Genomic DNA, 22,383 nt, shown 5'->3' on the forward strand with positions numbered 1-22,383 from the left:
GGGGTTGGGAGAGAACTGGGGCTGCTCCCCAGCAGCTCTCAGAAAACAGAAGGGTGTCACTGGGGGGTTTTGGGAGGTCAGGGCTCCTGCCCTGGGGTCTCCCAGCAGATCAGGGCTCCAGGCAGAGGAGCTGCTCCTGCTGATCCCAGTGCAGGCACAAATGGAGTGGAACAGCTCCTGTGGGGCCATTCCTGGGCAGGTGCAAAGGCCTGGGGAGCTGCAAAGGCAGAAATGAAGGCGCAACTGAAACCTGAGAAACCACTGGGATTTCTCAGCAGCTGAGTGAGGGTGTTCTGAAACTATTCTGGATTCTGATTTACACACCCAGATCTTTCTTTGGCTGTAAGGACTTGTGTGGATTCACCCAGGTGTGCTGCCCTCACCCCAGCCCCCAAAACCCCTCTACTCCCCAAACTTAATCCAGACTGACACCTTTAGGGCCCCAAAAAGAACAGCAGGAGCTGCCAGGGACAGACTGTGACTTTATTCTGTCTTTCAACATAGCAAATGGCATCTTCTCTAATATCACTGCAAAAATACTTTGCCTGGGTTAAAATAGTCTGTATATACTGTACAAAGACATAAGTTTAATATCTCTTCCTATAAGTACATTTATACACATAAAACAGCATAAATTAGAAAAGGGACAAATGGGTATATAAAATTCTGGTTACATACAAATCTGATTAAATTAGCATTTACACTGTGGTTCTAACATAGAGTTTGTTAAATAGAGCCATGTGCATACAGTACATTGACACCCCACCCAGACACAAATTAAAACAGGGGCTAACAGGGCCAGGTCTTCACTTACACAGTGGAGAAATCCTGGCCCAACCTTAATTTATATATTTTTTTTTCTCATCTTGGGGACTCACAGATCTGTTCTTCGAAACTCCTGGCTTTTCCAGAGCACCTCCCAGCAGCTGTCCCAAGCGTGGCTGTTTTGCTTCTCCTCACGACCTCTTCGCCTTGCCCGGCTGACCTCCACGGCACAAGATTATCTACCAAAATCAAAACACAAGGGCCTTACTTTTCCCAGCACCAGGGAGCTTTTCCAGTTGGTTTTACGCACATGGGAGGAGCAGGGGGAGGGATGTCCCGCAGTGTTTTACTTTCCATTCAAAGGCAGATTGGGGAGAGGTTTATTTATTTGCTCTCCCCCTCCCCAAATGGACAGTCCTGGGAACAGGAACCATCTGGAGCAGTGATAAGTGGGTCTGGCCTCTGGCTGGCACTGGGCTCAGCAGAGCCAGGCTTTGGGGAGTGCAGTTCCTGGGGATGAAGTGCATTTGCCTCACTCAGTGCTCCCAAAAAGCTCAGCTCTGGCGTGGCCGGAGGGAAGGGTTTGTGCTGGGCATCCCTGAATTGCTCTGGGCTCTCTGGATGGATCCCAGAGTTCAACTCCAACATGTCAGACAGGATTAGGGGAGGGAAAGCTCATCCTAAGCACCAGCAAAGCCTCTGAGTGAAAGAGTAAGGCAGGAGCAGAGAAGAAGAGGCAGCAGCAGAGCCTGATTCACCTCCATCAGCTACTCCTGCCACAGAGATGCTGGGTGAAATGTGCCCCTGCTCCTGATGAGGCCTGGGCAGGGCTGGCACAGGTCTGTCCCAGCTCCAGCCTTGCCAGGTGTGACCTGGGAGGGATGAGAACCCCACATTCCTGCTGCAGAGGCTCTCTGCCAGCTCCTCCTCCCAGGGCTGCCTCTCCACGAGCTGCAGGACCATCAGTGGCCAGGTTTCCAGGCACAAGCATTGACACTGGATGGCACAGCTCCCAGGGGGCCTCAGATAATGTACTGATAAGCTGGGCTTAATCCTGCAAGCCCCAGCTGCCCAAAATGCCACTCTGAGCTACAAGGGCAGGAGCCAGGTTCTGCCGAACTCCCTTATCCCCTATGACACATAATTACAAGTAGAGCCTCAGTGGAAAGTCTGTGGCCTTTCCTCTGCTGCCAGCCAGCTGTTAAAAAATAATCACTTAAAATAATTAAGTGTCCATATCCATGCAACAGAATGAGGGAAACACCATCCAGCAGAGAGCCAGGAGGAATCTGGGCCAATAGTGCTTCCACAGAGCCAGAGATGGATCTGCAGCCGTGTTTGTTACATCAACATCGAGGTCTGGAGCAGCAGAGGAGTGTGGGGACCCCATGATAGGGCACTGATTTCTGCCCTGTTGTAGATTTTTTCCCTCCAACAGGCAGCAGCATCCTTTGGCAGCCCAGGAAAGTGCCCAAACTGTTTTGGAGCAGCCAAAAACTGATGGGAAAGAGATGGTTTTTAAGAGTGATGGAGTATCAGTGAGGGAAAGCTGCCTTTGAAGAGCTGATTGCAGTCTCACTTGACTTAATGAAATGGCCCTCCTGATAAAAGCTTCACCTCTGGGCCCTGCAGCCAAATGCAGGATGGATCACCTATGTCTGGAAAGTACTGACCAATCTGCAGAAAGGAATCCTCCTTCCTACTGAATCCCAGGAGCTCTGGGCAGGTCCCCTGGTTGCACTCCCCAGCTGCACACAGGCTGTGCTGCTTGCAGAACCATGGAGGATTTCTTTTGCCAAACCTCACAGCACCACTGCAGTGCCCTGCCTGGCCCATAACACATCCCAGCATCTCCCTGCACCACTGGAAGCCTCACTCCCTGCTCCACCCACAGAACAGGGGTGGCTGCTCAGGCAGGTGAGCAGAAAACAGCCCAAATTGCCAGAATTTTGCAGCCAGAGCTGGTTTGGCTTTTCCCACCCTCTAAGATCTTCTATGCTGCAGGGTGAGGGCTCTGCAGCCTCCTCCCTGCACATCCAGCACAGCAGCCATGGCTCCAGCCCCCTGTCCTCCTCAGTGACACCTGAGTCCTTCCTGCCCAGGACCAGCAGTGACTTGGGAGTGCTGAATCCACCCCATCCATGCAGGGATTGTCACTGAACTGGTTTAACCTCCTTCTGCAATCCTGACACCACCAGCAGCAACATCCACGTCCCCTCTTGTGAGGCCACTTTTTACGAGTCCTCCTTGGGCTCCTCATCTCCTCTCTGATCTGTCCCTCCTTCCACTTAATGAACAGGCAGTGTTTGACAGATTTTATGTCAGGCTGAGGCTGGTTTTCCTCAGTCTTTAACAGCAGAGCCTCTGAAGTCTTGCTTGAGGTCAAGGGAAGACAAGAGGTTTCAAAATGGGGAGAAACTGTGGGGTTTGAGCACTGCTGTTTCTCCAGAACCATGTCTGAGTTCAAAGCCATACCGTGGGCTGCGGGTGAATATTCCATTTTGTCACAAGTTTTGAGGTTTTGAAAAGTCTTTTTGTTGCACACTGGAAAACAAACAAAACCCTTCCCATGTTTCCGCAAAGCCGAGCGCTGTCAAAACATTTTTGTTGGATAAGGTCAGGTTTTCTCCCCCTCCTCCTCTGCACAGGAGTGAGCGATGCCTGAAAGCCCCTTCACTGAGACTGGAGATCTCAAGTGCTGAGAAAACAGCCAAGTTCAGTGAAATCCAGAGCATCCAAACATCCTGAGTGCTCCCACTGAGAGGGCAAACCCCAAAGCCAGGAGCGAGGGCTTTATCTGGAAGCTCCATTTGCTCAGGCACCGTTATCAGGGAGTATTTTTGGAAAGCACCTTCCCTTGCCACACCTCCTCCTCCCTAACAATACACATGCCACTGCTCTGTCAGGTTAATGACAGGATCTGGAGGGATCAAAGTTCATTTCATAAAGCACCTGCTGTGCTCCAGCAGGGGTTTGGGGCTGCTTTCATCCAGCACAGTCCCAGCAGGAAGCCTCATTCAGGAGCAGCGTGATCCCTGCCTGCTGGCATTTGCTTGTCCCCAAACCATGAGTTCAAGAGCAGGTTTAGCAGAAGGAAACAAAGGATTTCTGTCTGTCCCTGCTGCTCCTTCCAGGGGCCTGGGCCATCACCTTCTCTGTGGGCACAGCAAGGGAGACATTTTAAATATCCTTCTTGAGTAATGGAGTTGGACAAGTGGGAAATTCCTGCTCCCAGTTTGCAGCAGGGAATGGTGCAGGTAAGGAAAGAAATAATCTGAGGGTTGTGTGAGTTGAGCTGGGTTTAGGTGGTGCTGGCTCAAAGGGAGTCACGGGCCTGCCTCCTTTTATCTAAGTAACACTTTGCCTCAGCTCAGAGGAAGGTGCCTCACAGAGGTCAGCTCAGCACATGGAATGAATCCTGGAATAAGGTTTGTACTTCCTCCTTTTCAGGCAAAACTCCAACAGCAGGATATGTAAAAATGAAGTAAGGAATTCCAGAAGCCTGCCAAGGCTGCAACCTGAAATCCATTACAGTATTCTGCTGCATTACTGCTATGAAGACACCACTGATTACAACCAGATCATAGCACAGACCAACATTTGTCCAATTAGGGGTTAGATACTTAATTAATGAGTGTGGAATAGGAAAAGGAGCCAGAAAGACACTGCCAGGCTGAAGTTAGATTGAAAAATCCACTAGCTCCTTCCAATGGTAACTGAGAAAGTGCCACATAAAAATCATAAAATGGTTTAAAACTCTGTTATTCCTTTCATCTTTGTACTTGGAAAAGGAGTTTCCTTCTCAGTTACCTTGGAAATGAAGAGACTGGTGAGGTTCAGGTATGTTCCAGTTGCATTCCATGAACTAACACAACTGACTGAAAATGCAACAGGGTATTAAGTTTTTATTTCTAAATTGTTCCAATTAAAACTATTCCTGGTAATATTAGAAGAAGAATTGTGCTCAAGGCACAAAGGTTAGGTCTGGATCTGAACACCATTCAGCAGGTTTGTTCAGATCTATCTCTGCTTAGGTTTGATCACTTTTGCCCCATCCCCAGCTGCTGTTTAGTGGGGGTGTCATTTTCCTGCCACTGTCCCTAGAACCCATCCAGTTATTTTAGGCTTCCCAGTGAGTTGGGACAAGGAGAGGGACATGGAATCTCTTCTGGGAGAGGTTACTACTTCCTTCTCAGCATAAGGACTGCACTGCAGGTTTAGGGGTCCCGAATGCTCACAGGAGGAAACTCATTCTCATCATCCAGACAGACTGGTCCAGTTGCAAACTCGTGCTCTGGGATAACCTCCCCGCGCAGGGCTCCGCCGTCCTCCGAGTAACCTGGCCAGGGGAAAACACCAAGGGTTACTGCAGCAAGGGATGGCAGGAGGCTGCACACAGCAGCACACTCTGTTACCACCTCTTTGGCACTGAGCTGCTTCCTCTGGCTTCATGGACTGAGGAAGAGGAAGGTGTCTCCATGGATAAACTCCATGGCCAGCTCCTGTGGCAGCAGCTTTCCTCCTCAGCCATGAACCCAAGCACCAATTTCAGAGTAAGATCTGCATTTGGATGTGGATCTTACACTTGGGGATATAAAGAGACAGTCACTCACTCTTTTCCTGCAGCAGTTTAGTGCAAGGTGTACCAGCTTCAGAGACTGTGGCAATCTCACCATAAAAACAGTGACTGACTGTGTCAGTGACTGACACAAAACCAGTGAGCCCTGACTCCTACACCCATGGTCACAACCCCTGGAAACCACCTGGCAGCAGCTGCTGTCTGCCAAAGAGTGGTTCCTGCTCTGCCCTGGGCCTGTCTGTGGCACAGGGAGCAGAGCTGGCACAGGAAGCAGAGCAGAAAACTCGTGCCCTGTTTTTGTGGCCCGGGATGAACTCAGTGAGATCCAAAGTCCTGCTGCCCCAGAGTGCAGTGCAGCTGTGGTGATCCTGGATGAGCCCTTGGAATGTGGGACACTTTCCACTTTACCCCAGGTGGTTTTGTGGCTCCTGAGGAAGGGCACATGTGGTGCTCACCTGGCATGGTCGAAGTTGAAGGCACTGTACTTTGTCTGGCTACAGTTGCTGCATAAGATTGAGGTACTGGAGGCTGAAGGTCGTTTTCTTTGTTCTCCTCCATCTTTCCTGAGCCAAGCAGACTAATTGTACAGATCAAAGAGGGGAGAAGAGTTAGTTCTGACCCTGGCTGTTCCTCCCCAGCTCCAGCTAAGACAAGCCCATGCATCCACATCTCCTCGAAGCATATCACCCATCCCCATCACTGCATGCAGCAGCCCCAGCAGTGCTGTGGACAGGGGAGCATTGTGCTCCACAAGGAAAGCAGGGGGTGAAGAAGGAGATAGGGGAAGCACCACTTCAACTGGAGGACAATGCTGGCATGGGAACAGAAGGGAACAGACTGACCACAAAAGCTTTAGGTTACAAAGGCAAACAGTGCTTCTAATCACAGAGGGGGCTCCGAAGGGCTTCCAACAGGAGCAGACTAGATGGGAAAAGCAGCCCTGGCTAGTTTAGGATGGAGTTTGAGCAGAGATATCGTATGATGTAATGTAACTCATGACCCAAGGGCCCTTTTCAGCCCTCTGATGCTCAGAGGAGCCCACATGACAAGGCTGGGGGCTGCGGGCGGCGCGCGCTGGACAGCGCAGCTTTGAAGTGCTTTTGTTTTGTGGCTTTTCCAAAAGCTGCTGGCACTTTCCTGGCTGGCAGCCACCTCCCGGCCTGGAGCACATGTTACATCTCACCCCACCCCAAAGGCTTCACATCTGGAGCCAAGCAGCCCAGATGTGTGCGGGGGGGTTACGTGCTTAATGGGATTTGCATATGGCCTGAAGAGCGGCGGGGGAGGCTCTGTTTTCACAGGATCCCAGAGTGATTTTGGTTGGAAAAGACCTCTGAGATCATCAAGGCCAACCTTTGAGTGATCACCACCAGCCTGTCACCAGACCAGGGCACTGAGGGCCACATCCAGTCACTCCTTGAACAACTCCAGGAAGGATGAGTCGTTCAAGGAATGACTGCATGTGGCCCTCAGTGCTCTGGGGCTCCCCACCACCTGCCTGGGCACCCCTTCCAGTGCTTAACAACCCCTTCCACAAAGAAATCCCTCTGCTTTGGCACTGGGCTTTGTTCACAGAAGCTCACAGTGTCACTCCACACCATCCCACCCCCAGTCAGCTCTCCAGCACCCACTCCAAGCTGGAGAAGGTGCTCTGCTTTTGTGCCACCATGATGGTCAGAGCTCTGCTGCTGGGGCATCTCCTAAAGCACAGCCCTGCCCAGTCTAAGCTGGGGTATCCCACAGCTGCCATGGCATCTGAGACGTCTCAGGTTTCTCCTGCAAGAAGCCCTGTGTCCCTGCCTGCTGCTGTGCTTCCCAGCCACGCCTGTCAGATCAGGCAGCTCCAATCACAAACTCAGTTCGAACTTTCTTGCTCCTACAGCTCCATTTTGTGCTGCCAGGTGAGATTTCCCTTCATGTCTTAAAATATCAGCTTCTGTATGAGGTGTGAGTGGAGGTAGAGTTACCTGTGATTTTTAATTAGGACACACTCCCCTCCATCCTGGGGGTCCAGGTTGTAGATGTAGAGATGTCCATCCGACGTCGTCACCAACAGCCGAGGCAGCTTCTGAATCCTGCTGGGAAAAGCATCCTGAGGCCAAAAACCTCATCCACACAGACACAGCAGCACCCACCCCACTGCTCTGCAGGCAGGGCATGGGGTCAGGCTGGCCTGGCCAGGGCTCAGCAGGGTCAGTACGTACGTGGACAGGGCACAGATGTTCCTCTGCCCGGAGATGTTCAGCCGGACGGTGGCAAAGGCTCGGTCCTGGCTCATCATGCCTGACACCTGGGCAGGGAGGTAGTTGGTGGCAGCCTGGAACATCTTCCCCATGTAACCACTCCAGGTTGGAGGCTCCTCTGGCCGGCTGAGGGGGTCACAAAGCAGGGTCAGTGGGGTTAGCATGATCAGCAGGACAAAATGTCAGGAGCAGACCTGATCTCACACGGGTGAGGGGTTTTCTGGAGCACCTTCACATTGTGCACCAGCCTGGCTGGAGATCACAGGGATCAGTGGCACCTAATAAAGCCAGAGAGGCCTGGAGGGGCTGACAGCAGGGGTGCAGTGTGTGGCTTTCCAAAGAGAGTCCCTCAGGACACAAGGACACTGTGCACCTGGAATTGCTCATGGAGAGTACATGGTGAGGACGTGGAGAGCAGCTGTGTAAACACAGAGCTTTGAAGCAGACCAGCCCTGGGGCAGGCAGGTTAAGCCAAGCTAAGCCCTCACCTGTCTGTGAGATGCTCCAGTTTGAAGATATGCACGGTTTCAGTGTTGCTGGAAGCACAGAGGAACTGGGAATCCATGCTGAACACCAGGGAGCTGATGTTCACATACCTAGAGCCAAGGACAGCACTGTCACTCCCACTGCAACCCACTCAAAGGGAACTGCTGGGTTTGCCTCACAGAGGAGCCCATGGACAGGAAGGAGACCCATCCATGGTGAGGATCACCCTGCACAGCTGCTGCTGAGCCTGTGGGCTCACTGATGAGCCATTCCCTAATCCCTTTGCTCAGCAGGGCTGGGGGTAGCCTCCAGCTAGTGACAAACAGCCAGAGAGGTGGAAATGTCCTTGCTCACAGAGCTGCCTGTGGAGGGAACATCTGTGCCAGCCTCATTGCAGCTTCTGCTGCTGCAGAGACCAGGGAGGATAGCCAAAGTGCTGAACAGTGGGACACAAACAGCATCTCCTGCACAGGTTCAGCAAGAATGAGGTCTCTGACAATCTTGGGGACTTCCATGATTTCAAATAAGAAAAAAGAAAGGACAGAGTAAATTGAGTGACTCCATGTCTGGTCCCTGTTCTGTGACACACTGAAGGAAGGAATCAATGAGCTGGGCACAGCCTGGCACAGTGACATTTTGAGCTGATACGTTTGCTCTTGTTTTCCTTCTGCAAAAGATGTCAAAGCCACCAGGATCTGACGCTGCCCTGTGTCCCTGTGTTTACACTTTGGCTCTGGGAGCCCTCTGTGTACTTGTCACTGCCAGAAGAATGAACTGACCTTTTCATCCCTCGCCGGAATTCATAGAGTTTTTGCCCCCCAGGAATGGAAAATACACGAATGACTGTGCCCTGCAAAAAATGCAAATGGAAATACCACGTAGGAGCAGGCCAAGGAGCCCAAGCCCTTTCCCTGACACACCCAGGAAACTCAGGATGTGCAAAGGCTCCTCCTGTTTGCCAGCTGGGCTCAATCTGATCCCATACAATGACCAGTCAGCGGCCCTTCTCTGCTGGCTGTGATTAAGAAGGGGCAGCTCAGGGGTGCTGATGCAGCCCTGGGCAGAGGGAGGGGACTTGCAGGCACACTCACTCACTTTTTCAGAAGCACTGGCCAGCTTGGAGCCGGTGGAGTTGAAGGTGAGAGCAGCCAGAGGCCCATCATGGGCAGGAATGGTGCAGGCTGTTTTCTGTAGGGCACAAGGGAACGTGAGAGCAAAGGCACACGCTGGTCCTTGGACTGCATGGGCAAAGGGACACGCTGGTCCTTGGACTGTGTGAAAGCAGGGCAAAGTTCCTGCCTTGCAGCCTATCCACACCTGCTGATATGGATTCATGGGATCATCGTGTGCTGATGGGATCCCTTCAACATCCTCAGCACTTCACCTCTGCCCTGCCTTGAGTTCATTCCTCTGCTATTATGGCCATTGTGATTACAGGACACTCACCCCAGGGGCAGAGAACCTCAGCTCTCCAGAGTTCAGGATTGTGCCTGCACCCTCTCCAAAGCCTGGCCCTTCCCTGCAATTCCCTGTGCTGTACAGCAAGTCCTGCTGCAATGGGACCACCCTGGTACCTGCAGGGAGCCCCAGCCCTTGCAGCACCTCTTAGAGCAGCAGCATTTTCCCTGTGCTCTGCTCCTCCCCTGCTGCAGATCCTCAGCTCTGGCTGCACGTACGGAGCCACCAGCCTTATGTAACTCAAAGCCCTGGCATAAACAGCAGATAATCATGACCCTACATCCAGCCAGGGACAGATTTCCTAAGGGGACTTTGGACACTTTGCCCTCTCTGTGACTTTGGGTCAGGCATCCCTTCCAGCCCATGGTGCAGCAAAGCTGCTCCAGGTCCTGTGCTGTGCCTGGAGCAGCTCCAACCCCCCTGACCCACGCTGGCCACATCATTCCCATGGGATCTGCTGCTGACGCTCCCACAGCAGCCCCAGCGTGAGCCTGGCAGTGGCCCTGGGGCTGCAGGGCAGTGGGTCACGTTTCCCTGAATATCCTGTGCTGGGAGATGCACGTCCTGATCTCAGAGCTGTCAGCTCCGAGCAAGGGGGATACGTCCAGATGTGCCTGCCAGGCAATTCCCTCGCACTCCAGCTCGGTGGAGTGGATTTATTCATCCCTCCCAAGGGCCCCGTTGGCTTTGCTGTGGCTCTGTTTGTTTTCAGCTCCTGCCGGTATCCAAAGGCTGAGCCTCGCACTTACCAAAGTATTTCCGTCGTAAAGCGCGATCTCTCCGCTGGTCGCGCTGCCGGGATAAGCCAAGTAGGAGTTGGCGTGGTTGATGGAGAGAGCACACAGACCTGGCAGGGGGACAGGGACACGGCTGAGGCTGTGGCTGGGGGGAGCACAGCACGGGGCACGGCGGGGGTTCGGGCTCCGGCTCCTTCTGGCACCGCTCGGCCCCGGCGCTGGGAACACCTCGGCCGTGGGGACATCTGCTGGTACGGGACAGAACGGCGGCTGGGCTCTGCCACCCTCCCTGAGCACAGGGAACCCAGATCCGGCTTTTCAGCACGCTCCGGGCTCTCCTCCTCCTGCATTATCTCCCTGGAGAAGGCAGGAATAGGTGCATGGAACGGCACATGTGGGTCTGAGGGCTGACAGCACTCCTGTCCAGCCACATCTGGACATGTCCAGATGTGCACAGGGTGTAGGTGCCGGGCTGGAAGCTCAGAGGAGCAGCCCAGTGTGGGTGCAGCTCTGGTGCAGCCTAGCTGAAGGCAGTGCCATTTCCTCCTGCTCTGAATGGAAAAGGGAGGCAGAGAAAGACAAAGGAAATGCGCCAGCTGTGCTGGGAGTTTCCAACCGAAAAGGAACTTGAACAACTTGAACTTGAACGTAGTGAAATCTCAAGCACAGGGGGAATTCTTCCCCATAAGCACCATCTGGTTTTGTGCCAACATGAGCACAAAGGTTCCCAAATGCTCCTTTCAAAGTGGGCAGGAATTCCAGGATGAGACAGGGACGGATGGATACGTGTGTGGGTACATCCATCCGCTGTCCCCCAGGTGACCTCGGAAAAGAGCATCTCTTCCTGCCTCCTTCCCGCTGCTGGCTGAGCATGCAGCCCAGTGAATCCTGTCACACACCAAGCGTGCCTCACTCGCTTCCTGCCCCACATCCGTGCGCTCACAGCCCTCCCAAACCCAACTCCAGGCTCCAGCACGACCTGAGCTTCCTGACCTGTGGCGGGAATCCCACCTAATCCCACGTGCAGAGGAAACTGTGGGGTTAAAGGCAGTGGGGACACCCGGAAGGGACCAGCAGGACAGCCACACACTGCACGTAGATGGGATGGGATGGGACTGAAGGGGCCAGCAGGACAGCCACACAGCATGTAGATGGGATGGGATGGGACTGAAGGGGCCAGCAGGACAGCCACACACAGCACGTAGATGGGATGGGATGGGAGTGAAGGGGCCAGCAGACAGCCACACACAGCATGTAGATGGAACAGGACTGAAGGGGACAGCAGGACAGCCACACACAGCACGTAGTGGGACAGGACTGAAGGGGACAGCAGGACAGCCACACACAGCACGTAGATGGGATGGGATGGGAGTGAAGGGGACAGCAGGACAGCCACACACAGCACGTAGATGGGACAGGACTGAAGGGGACAGCAGGACAGCCACACACAGCACGTAGATGGGACAGGACTGAAGGGGACAGCAGGACAGCCACACACAGCACGTAGATGGGATGGGATGGGAGTGAAGGGGCCAGCAGACAGCCACACACAGCACGTAGATGGGATGGGATGGGAGTGAAGGGGACAGCAGGACAGCCACACAGCACGTAGTGGGACAGGACTGAAGGGGACAGCAGACAGCCACACACAGCACGTAGATGGGATGGGATGGGAGTGAAGGGGACAGCAGGACAGCCACACAGCACGTAGTGGGACAGGACTGAAGGGGACAGCAGACAGCCACACACAGCACGTAGATGGGATGGGATGGGAGTGAAGGGGACAGCAGGACAGCCACACAGCACGTAGTGGGACAGGACGTACCGTGCTGTGCCGTGCAAGCCCCGTGTCAGGACACGGCCCTGGCCCCCGCCCAGCAGCAGCGGGGAAGGATCGGCCGGAGCTCTCGTTTTAGGTCATTGTTTATAACCAAACAAAGAGAGCACAGCACAGCCAGGAGCTGCAGGATCAGCCAGAGGCCCCAGGGATCCGCTCCCCATCCATCCAGAGGCGTGCACATCATCCAGGAATGGCGCACCGGGAGAGGCACGAGGAGCATGAGGAGCACGCAGGGCAGCAGCAAAGGCGGGCCAGTAAAAGGCAATTAAGGGGGGAGGGATGGGAGGAAGGCAAAGCTAGCCCAGACACTGCGGCTCTGATGAGCATCCTGCCCCCTCTGGATGGTGATCCCCCAGCCCAGGGAGATCAGCAGAGCCCTTTCAGACAGGATCAGGGAAGGCTGGGGCTGAACAAAGCGAGCTCTGAGCCGGGTGAGTCACCCGCTCCCTCTGCTCCTCTGGCCGGCAGAGCAGCCGGAAAACCAGGCCAGGGGAAAACACAGATGTGAGTGTACTGGGCTGACCTCGGGGACACACAAAGAACAAGATCACAGGGCCACGGGCAGCCTTTGAAGATGCTCCTCTCCCCTCAGCAGCAGCCCCTCAGCCATGGGGCTCAGGAAGGCTGGCACTGCTCAGATGGCATCTCTGAGAGTGCCACGTCACAGGTGGCTTCCTCAAGCAGCAGGGAAAAATGCTACTGTGCCCAGGAAGCCTGGCCATGCCATCAGGCCAGCAGGTCCAGGCACATCAAGGGCTTGGGGGGAGCCACAAGGTTTCCAAAGCTGCAGTCACTCCCAAGATGTGCCCACACAGCACACAAGTCACTCCAAGCACTGTGACCTCCTTGGTTCAAATCCTGCCCCTGATGTGAATCACATGAAAAACAACTGTCTTGGACACCGTGGGCATTTTCCTCTCCTACGTGGAGGAGGCTGGATCAGGAGCCAGGTGCTGGCCAGGAACAGGCAGAGATCTCACTGTGACTGGCCAGTGTGGCTGGCAAACCCTGGTCCTGCCTGTGCTGCTGTCACCGTGCCCAGGGCACACACTTTAGGGGGGTGGCACATTTCCCATGTGCTCCTAAACCCCCCAGCACAGATTCCCATGCCTAAACAAGCTGTCCTGAGGCTGGATTGCCCTGACCTACTGCACACAACATCCCTGGGGTCAAGCTTGGGACCAAAGCAGGTGGCCCAGGGACAACAGAGACACTGCACTTGTCACTCAGCTCATTTCAATAACAGCTGCTGCAGTAAAAGGGGTTTAAAACACTAAGCCCATGTGAAGCCTGTGATCTGCAGCATCCCAGTCCTGCCCTGCTGCTCTTAAACCATGACCTGATCCTTCAGCCCTTCTGCAGAACAGCTCCAGGCCTGGGTATCCCTGCCCATCCTGCAGCTGGGCCTTCTCAGGAAGGTTTTAAACTTTAATTATATTTGAAGCATTCAGCATGTTTAATCCACACAGAGAGCCCATCTGGTGAGACCTGAAGTAGGTCAGGGGAGCTGCTGGCAGAGCATCCCTTGAAAGCCCCGAGGCCAAGCGTGAGCACATCAGCAGAGCACCCAGCCATGAAAGGATGCTGCAGGACAGCACAGCATCGTGGGCACCCAGCCAAGCTTCCCTCTCTGCTGCTAAAAATAGCCTCTGCCAGCAGCAGGAAAGCCGGATTCCCCCTGTGCCACACCCACGGGATCTGTGCTGCAGCCACCTGCCCTGCCCCTGGGCTTTGCAGCAACAGCAGGTGGCAGGGACTGGGGCTGGGCCTGGCTGTGTGTTCTGTCCCCAGTGATCACTTTGGGAGCTCACCCCAAAAGGAAATCAGACCCTTCTGCCCATCTCTGCTCTCCTTTGATGCATCTGCTCTGGCCAGAGCAGGGGTCTGCTCCAGACAGGGCAGGGTTTTGCTCAGGACAGAGCTGGGTCACACCCCAGGCCTGACAGAGCTCAAGGAGAGTCTGGACAATGCTCTGGGCTCAGGCTGGGATGTTGGGATGCTGCTGTGCAGGGCAAGGAGTTGGATTCAGTGATCCTTGTGGGTCTCTTCACACTCTGCTCCATCCATTTCTGACTTCCCAGTGCTGGCTGAGCATGCACAGGCCACAGGCTGGCTTAAATTCAAACAAAGCTGTGGCTCTCCAAAGCTCCCTGTCACACAGTTCTGCCATGCTCACCTGTTGTGTTGGGAGGTGTATCCATAATAGTCTTCAGAAGCTTCATGTCCTTGATGTTATGGATGTAGATGGACTCTTCCAGGCACACCACCAGCCTCTGCAAGGACACAGGGGACATGCACAGAACCAGCAGTGCCTCTGGCTGCTGCTCCCACACCTCCCAAACCCAAACCTTTGCTGTCAGACAAACCCAACAGGAATTTCCCACACACTGAAATGGAACAGCAACGTGACCTCTTCTGCTTCTCCATCCCCTCTCACAGTTGGGTTTGTACAACTCTTGTTTTGAGAGTTTTTGCATCCAGTCTTGCTTCAGAGAGAAGACAAACACCATGACTTCTGTGCTCCTCTGCACCTTCCACACCCCCAGCAACAGGAAGGACCCACCAGGGTTACATCCCATCCATCCCTACCCCAACTTTTCTCTGCAGTTCTTAACAAATTACTTTTTGATCACCAAGACCTGGCAGCAGAGAGGCTGCAGTCCTGCTTGTCAGGGTGCCTCCAGATGGGAATGCAGGCCCTTTGCCCTGACTGCTTCCTCATTTGGGACACAAATGGAGCTGCTGGCTCTGCCACTGCTGCTAAACTTAATGCACCTGCCCAGCACATCAATGTTTCTTTTCCCCTTTGGTGTCAACAGGGAAAACTCTGCTTTCTGTGCCCTGCAGAACTGCACAGACACAGAGCTGAGACTCATTTGTTAGGGACAGTCACCCTTGCACCATCTTGGCTGAGGAGCTGGGATTTCCCAAGTTCAGGTGCTTGTGCCTCTCCTGCTGACCCTGCCAGGAACATCCACCCAGCCAGGAGGAGGCAGGGCAGAAAGGCAAAGGGAAGCCTGATGCTGTGACCTTAGCCCTGGGCCCCCACCTCTGTGGCCACTCAGCTTTGTGTCACCACAGAGGCTTTTTACACAGAGGCTTTTTTTGGGACCAGGCTTTGGGTCTGGCTGAAGGGCTGAGCTTTGTAAGTCCAGCAAGTGCACAGCTTCACCTCCCTTGGTGCCAAGAGTCCAGAAGCACGACAAACATCCCAATAAAAGCCTAAGCCCAGACCCCATCCATCCTGGAGCACCTAAATCCATGTCCAGGAAGCCTCCACCTCTTCAGAAATGAGGCCACTTATTTAGTATCTAAATGTGGAGCTTAGTCACTAACTTGAAACACCCACATTAAAAATCTCTGCTTTGCTCCACCATTACTCTCAGATCAAACTCTTTCCCACTTCTATTCCTGCTAACCACAGCATCTGGGGCTGTGTCAGAGCCATTTTGCATTTCCAGGAAGACTTTGCCTTTTCTACAGTAAGAGCCATCCACTTGCAAGCAGAGGAATATTTATACAGCTGATTTGGGCAAAGCCACCATGTGCTTTCCCAGAATGGGCTGCTCTTGATGTCCAGGTGAAGGAAGGGAGGTTTCCAGATGTTTCCAGAGATGCTGGCACCCACAGGGACAAAATCCAGGAAAATTTGGGATGTGAAGAGGCAGAGGAGGTCTGGACAAGCTCAGCAGGAGCTGGAGAGCGCTGGTTGACCCCTCCTGGCCTCCATGCAGCCCTGTGAGGGGCACTGGGATGGGGTTTATCCTCACTGTGCACACAGACAGAGCCTCAGAGAAGGTGCTGTGATTGGTACACGGGGTCAAGGCACTGCTAATTGTCCAAAATGTCACTGCTCACCAGCTCGTTCTGGAGTTTGGATGGATCAGGTCAGATAGCTGAGCTGTGTTTGGGGGCTGAAATGGGTTTGGACACAGCCAAATAAACACCTCAAACCTCTCCAAAGAGCTCAGCAGGGTTTCAGCAGGGAATGAAAACCCAGGAGCTTCCCAGCAGTCCCAGAGCACAGCCTGATTGCCCACTCTGAGACAAATCAGCATTCATCTCCACACATTCAGAGTTATCATGGAGCTTGAACTAAGAATTCCCACAACAACAACTGAGGGGTTTGCTTGTTTGCACAATGAGGACTTTTCCACAGAGAGAACAGATTGAAACATGCACCTTTTGTTTGAGACCTGCTCCTGGTTAATTTGTCACCATTTCCCTGAGTTAATGCCTTGTCTGGGGTTTGTCCTTCTGTGAACTTCCAGGGGAGTGCAGCTCTCCTACAGAAGCTCAGGCAAGAGTTCAAGTGTCACATGCAGGATCTGATGGGCACCAGTTTAACTCCTGAATGCAGACTGAAATAATGATTCCCCTCCAACCTACCAAATTGGGAAGGTTTAGATGGGATTTGAGGAAAAAATTCCTTGTGAAAAGGGTTATTAAGCATTGAACATGTTCAGGGCAGTGGTGGGGTCACCATCCCTGGAGGGATTTAAAAAATGTGGATGTGGCACTTTGGAACAGGGTTTAGTGGGGGCCTTGGCAGTGCTGGGGAATGGTTGGATTTGATGTTTTACTGGTCTTTTCCAACCTAAATGACTCTGTGATTCTGTGTTTCTAAACATCAGTGGCATCTCCAAATCCCTTCAGGTGTGTCTGTGGCACAGCCAGAGGATGAGCTCAGCCCAGGAATTTGAACCCCAGCTTATAATGCAGCCAAGAAATGTGGATTCAAGGCTGGGACTGTGCATCACCTTCAGGCACCACAAGGGGAGTAGCCTGAATGTATTTTATTCACACCAATCTCCTGGAGCTGCTCAGCAGAACCTCCCAGTTTATTTTTATACACACACATCTATCTGCAATTCAAAGGAAGTCTCTCTTTTGCCAGTTTCACTGTAAGCTTAAGTGAAAAAAATCAATTTAGGACAGATTTATTGTAGTGCAGGAACTCCTGGTCAAAGACAGCTTTACTGGAAGCTCAGCCCAGAGAGCTCACTGCAGGTCTCACTGTTGCTAACTGAGGAGAGGCTGATTATATACAATTACCCAGACTGCTTATTTCTTCATTGTCAAATGTCCTCTGCTTCTTAGGGCATATACTTGGAAAATAATTATGGACAAAAAGAAAAGATGACTTAAAATCCTCCAAAAGAGCTCAGGGCTGCACGAGGCTGTGTCACATCAGAGAATAACACTCTAAAACTCTCTTTGTAGAGAATAACACTCTAAAACTCTCATTGTAGAGAATAACACTCTAAAACTCTCTTTGTAAGTGGCCTGAGTGGGTTTTGTACCTTTAAAACAAAACCAAGGCTGCTGGCAGCAGTTGGAAAGCAGCTTTTTGCCTTACCCACAGATAAGTGTGGAAAAGTTACTCCTGGGTTGCAGATAAGTTACTCCTGGATTTTTGTAACCAACTTTGAAGGTCTCATTTTCAACCAAGATGGCAGAGGTGGGCCTGAAGTCAGGATGTGGAATTCAAGGGAGGGAGCAACATGAAAAGGTGTTTTTTTGGCAGAGCTATGTCCTGAACAGGCAAGAAGGCAGATGACAAAAAGCCTTTGTGTAACTGCCACCAAAGCAAGGTCTTGGCTTCATTTTCCTGAAGGGAACAGTGGGGGCAGCTGATAGCACAGCCCTGCAGCTCCTGCCAGAGGCCTCTCATGTGGGGCTGGGAGGAGAGCACAGGCATCCACCCCTGCAATCCCACTCACAAACCTCCCAGGCTGCTCCCAGCTGGAAAGGCAAAAGCAGCAGAGAGGCAGAGTGGGCTGAGCGTGGGTAACCCCTCTCACCTGCCGGTTCAGGCGGATGGACAGGATTTTACTGGAATAGCTGTAGTTGCAGATCTCTGTCCCTTTCTTGAAGTGGTAGACATTCATTTGCTGTGGCTTGGCATGGCTGACCACAACCACAAGGCTGCTGGAGAACAGACGCTCCACGATGTAAACATCTGGGATTTCATCTGGGCACACAAGGAGAGCAAGGCAGAGCCTTCAGCTGGGCTGCACTGCAGCAACAGGACCCACGAGGGAATGGGGTTGGGAGCTCTGTGCTAAGGTGTTAACATCACTTCTGTGAACAACTTCCCATGCCTGGCACAAAGCAAGTAGGTGGGAGGAGGAAGGGGTAAAAGGACCTTCCCTTGAAGGCAGAAATGAAGCACCAGAGAACATATCCACTGGATAAACATGCCCAGTTTGACAGGGCTGCTGTGCCTCTCTCTGCTGGGCAGGGCCCAGCTGAAGCCAATCCTCAGGCCCTCCAGCTGCACTAGATCCTTGGGAAGGGGATATAAAGGGAGGAGCTCCCTCCCTTTGGTCAGAGGAGTTTCCTGGGCGTGTGAGGGGTTTATTGAGGTGAGGCAGGAGCTGGCTGTGGCTTGGTCTGTTTTCTCCCAGCCTCCCTGGGGAAGCAAGCAGTGGCTGCAGTGACTGTGTTTGGGATGGCTGCTGCTGTGTGGAGAAGACACAGGCAATGGTGCTGGTGGCCCTGCACCCAAATCCCCAGGGACTGCAATTTCCAGTGTACCCAGCCCTGAGTGATGCTCAGTTTGGGCTGGGCTGGGCTGCACTGGAGGAACAACTGCTGCCCTACAACTGTCATGTGGGCCTGGCTGTGCCTCAGCTCATCACCCTGAGTGTGTCACCAGCAGGGACCTGTTTCCCCTTGCCTGGACCCTGCTCCAGATGAGGCAGCTGTGTCTGATTGCTGAGGCTCCTCCTGCAGCCACTGAGAATAAATCCAGTGATGAACAGACCCAGCTGGGAAGTGTTATCCTCAGTGCAGCTCAGCTGAAGCAGCCTGGAGTCCCTGCTCCATGAGGCCAGGCTTGTTTTGGGCTGCTCAGTGTGTGCTGCATGCTGCTGTGAGCACAGCTAAGAGCTGCAGGCCTGCTGGGAGTGACCTTCTCTACATGGAAAACCTGTTAAAAACATCTTGCTTGTAAATACCACACTGGATTAAAGGCCTGGGAGCTCTCCAGCAGCTGTGCTGGAAGCCTGTGGGCTGCTGCTCATGTACCTGAAACATTCCAGTGGGAAACTGCCTCTGAGTGCTGGGCTGCAGCACAGACTGCTGCTGTCAGGATGGCAGCAGGGGAAAAGAACTGGGCTCTAACAAAGGTGAAGGACTCCCACAAATTTAAGGTGCTGCTGGTCAATGTTCCTCCCAGGGAAACAGGAGACTTACTGCTTTCATGGACCTGGTCCAGCTGCTCCACAGAACTTAAGGAGAAGAGTCTGTATCCAGTTGTGGTTCCAATGGCCAGGGAGCTGCAGAGACAAAGCAAAAACCTGTTGGTTCAGAGCTGAATCCCTGCAGGGATGGTGTACTGGTTTTGACTGGGATGGGGATTTTTTGCCACATTAGCTCATACAGGGCTGTGTTTGGGGTTTGTGCTGAACACAGGGTTGACAACCTGGGGATGTTTTTGTTATTGTTGAGCTGTGCTTGCACAGTCAAGGCTTTTTCTGCTCCAAACCCCTCCAGTGAGGGCACAAGGAGCTGGGAAGGGACACAGCCAGGACAGCTGACCCCAAGTGACCCCAGGGATACCCCAGGCCACCCATGTCAGGCTCAGGGGACAAAGGAGGAGGAAAGGGAGGACATTTGGAGTGGTGGCCTTTGTCCTCCCTGCTGTCCTGGGGATGGCTGAGCCCCTGCCTGTCATGGGAAGTGGGGAAGGAATTCCTTGTTCTGCTTTGTTTGCATGTGTGGCTTTTGCTCTAATTATTAATCTGTCTTTATCTCAGCCTGTAAGTTTTCTCACTTTCACCCTTTTGGTTCCCTTTCCACCTCACTGAGCGAGGAGTTGGCTGGGGTTAAACCCTGACATTGAGGAAATGAGTAGTTCCTGGCACAGTGGTCTGTGAAGGCACAACTTCAGATTCCAACCTAAATAATACAGAGTAACAAACTCAGGAATCCAGCTCTCCATCTGAGCCTCTTGCAGCCTACAGAAGGCAAGCATCCCTCTGAGAGAGCAAACTCATCCTCTCCTACAGCCCTGTGGCTGCCGGAGGAACAAACAGGTCCCGATCCACCTGGGAGGACGCAGACAGGAGCTGTGGGTCACAGAAGGGGCTGGTTCCTCAGCTGGGGCTGATCCACCTGTGCTGACACAGGCTGGGGAAGCTCTGCTCTCACTGTTTAGGGTGGTGGGCAGAGTCTTGCCAAACACTGTCTCTGCCCAGTTCCAGATGCGGTAAGCAGCGAGACCTTGGTCTTAAACCAGCAGCCAGCCCGTAACAGCAACGCACAGCGTTTGCACTGAGGACAGCGACCAGCAGGATCACGTCAGCAGCACATCCACATCCCTCAAAGCACCCTTTGTTCGGGCACACCAAGGCAAAGGAAAGGGCATTTCCAGGTGTGAGTGAGGCCGATATCTCTGATTCTTATCTCTGGGCCGATGCTGGCTCCGGGCTGCCACATCCGTGTGTGCCTCGCTGCTCCGGGCGGGATTTGCTGTCCCGGTTGGGAACAGTTCTTAAATGGGATCAGGTTAAAGCCCAGGAGGGCAGGAAGGCTGCGAGGAGCGCGGCTGTAATTTATCCCGAGCTGGGGCGGTGCTCTGGCACCGCTGCTCACCGGGAGCCTCCGGGAGGTGCCGGTGGCCCTGGGCAACGCCGCCACCTCCCAGTGCCCACACAGCGCCCGCAGACAAAGCCCGGGGAGCGCCGCTGCCCTGCCCGTCCCCAGGCGCTCCCCGGGCTGCGGGGGAGGCAAAGTCCGCCCATCGCTCTCAATTCCCCCTCCACCGGGGCCGCTCCCCCGGGCTGGAGCAGCCCGACCCCGGCCCGTCAGTGCGCGGGGAGGGGGGGTTCCGCCGGGCTGGAGCAGCCCGATCCTGGCCCGTGAGTGCGCGGTGAAGGGGGGGCTCCGCCGGGCCATCCCCGTGGGGACCCGCAGCGCTCCGGGCCGCGGGGCCGGACTGACCCCGCCCGGCGCGGCCCGGCCACCGTCCCCCCCGCCCCGCGGCGGCCGCCCCGCTTACGTGCAGTCCTGGTTGTAGGAGAAGCAGCTGAGCGCCGCGGGCGCCCCCGGGGCCTCGGCCGCGGCCTCCATGGAGCGGGCGCGGCGCCTCGGCCGCTGCGGCCCCCGCGCCCGCCCCGGCCCCGCTCCGCCGCCGCACGGGCGGTGCCGCCGCCCATTGGCTCGCTCGCCGCTGATGGACGCGCGGGATGACCTATGGAATGAGGAGCAGGCGGGGCGGGCCCGCCCCCCGGAGTGGCGGAACGGGCTGCCATTGGCTGGCGGCGCGGAACAGCTGCGCGTGGCCACGTGGTGATGTTGTGGTTGCATCAGACGGGCGCGGGCAGATGTTGGGAGCGCATCTGGCGGAGCGCGGCTGCGGCGGTGCTGCGAGGGGGACACGGCGACAAGGGGCTGCTGGAGGGGCCGGGGGTGGCCCTAAGGAAGGGGTGGGCAAGGGGATGGGGCGGGGAAAAGTGATGGTGGCACCACTGACCGGAAAACAAGCCAGTCCGCCTCTCCGCTTCCTTGGCTAAAGAGCGCTTTGAAGAGTTGTTTTTGTCTTTTTACAGCATTGCTATCTTAAAGCTAACGGCATTTGTGCATCGTTCCTGTGCTTAACACCGCTGCTGCCGTGGGGGGTCAGATCTACCGGGGAAAGCACAAAGGAAACCAAACCTCCGAGTCAGATACAGATATTCCAGCAGTCAGTGCAATGACATTACCGGCGCACAGAAACTCTGCCGGGGCAGAGCCTGCAAACCCCCTAATTAGATGAGTAATCCTCATGTGAGTGCTGAAGTCATTGGGCCCAGATCACTTGATGTGTGCACCGCAGGACTTCTGGAAAAAGAGCCACATGCAATACCATCCCTGTGAGGCAGATTCCATGTGGACACATTTATCTGCCTGGATTAATCCCCCTCTGCTGCATGGGGGCCTTGGAGTGCCCGTAATATTCCCCTGTGAGGGAGCTGGAAGCCTGCAGCAGTGAAGATAGATTGATTTTGGGGAGGAAGTAGGAAAAGACACATCTTCAAAACACCATTTTGGAGGGAGGTGGATGGTGGGTCATCCCTAGGACTCAAAACACATGAGTGACACTGCAGGGGAATAATTTTCAAGACATCATGTTTGGAGGGAAAACATCTTCTTTTTGAAGGGGCCTAGTGGGAAGTTCTAATAAAACCCAAACAGGAACTAGAAAAGCTGTTTTTGAATGTCCTGAAACTGTCCCTGTGGATCAGCAAAGTTTGATTTTGAAACAGGGATGTCAGACAGGAAGTGGGG

The 22,383-nt window shown here is 54.0% G+C and overlaps 1 protein-coding gene across 2 annotated transcripts; it reads right to left on the reverse strand.

The window, feature by feature from the left end:
- Positions 1–462: 462 nt before the first annotated feature.
- On the reverse strand, positions 463–21,272 carry WIPI1 (WD repeat domain, phosphoinositide interacting 1). 2 transcript variants are annotated; one of them, XM_054645102.2, is made up of 13 exons: positions 21,116–21,272; positions 19,309–19,391; positions 17,913–18,082; positions 14,285–14,381; positions 10,281–10,378; positions 9,169–9,261; positions 8,853–8,923; positions 8,076–8,183; positions 7,549–7,713; positions 7,312–7,419; positions 5,800–5,921; positions 5,004–5,104; positions 463–1,004 (listed from the first exon to the last, which is right to left on the reverse strand). In XM_054645102.2, the coding sequence occupies exons 1-13, from the start codon at positions 21,184–21,186 to the stop codon at positions 957–959; spliced, it is 1,335 nt and encodes a 444-aa protein (XP_054501077.1). In that variant the 5' UTR covers positions 21,187–21,272; the 3' UTR covers positions 463–956. The 2 variants fall into 2 exon arrangements, with proteins under 2 accessions (XP_054501077.1, XP_054501079.1); XM_054645104.2 differs by having other exon boundaries at positions 4,951–5,104.
- Positions 21,273–22,383: the final 1,111 nt, after the last annotated feature.

The sequence above is a fragment of the Agelaius phoeniceus genome, chromosome 19, assembly GCF_051311805.1.
Source record: "Agelaius phoeniceus isolate bAgePho1 chromosome 19, bAgePho1.hap1, whole genome shotgun sequence".
NCBI classification, from domain to species: domain Eukaryota; kingdom Metazoa; phylum Chordata; class Aves; order Passeriformes; family Icteridae; genus Agelaius; species Agelaius phoeniceus.

Excerpts from the sequence above, each read along its gene's own strand:
- WIPI1 (XM_054645102.2), bottom strand. The coding sequence starts at position 21,186 with ATGGAGGCCGCGGCCGAGGCCCCGGGGGCGCCCGCGGCGCTCAGCTGC. Across the intron at positions 8,924-9,168 it reads TGGCCAGTGCTTCTGAAAAA|GGCACAGTCATTCGTGTATT; the intron begins GTGAGTGAGTGT and ends CATTTTTTGCAG. Across the intron at positions 8,184-8,852 it reads TTCCGGCGAGGGATGAAAAG|GTATGTGAACATCAGCTCCC; the intron begins GTCAGTTCATTC and ends CCTTGGCTCTAG.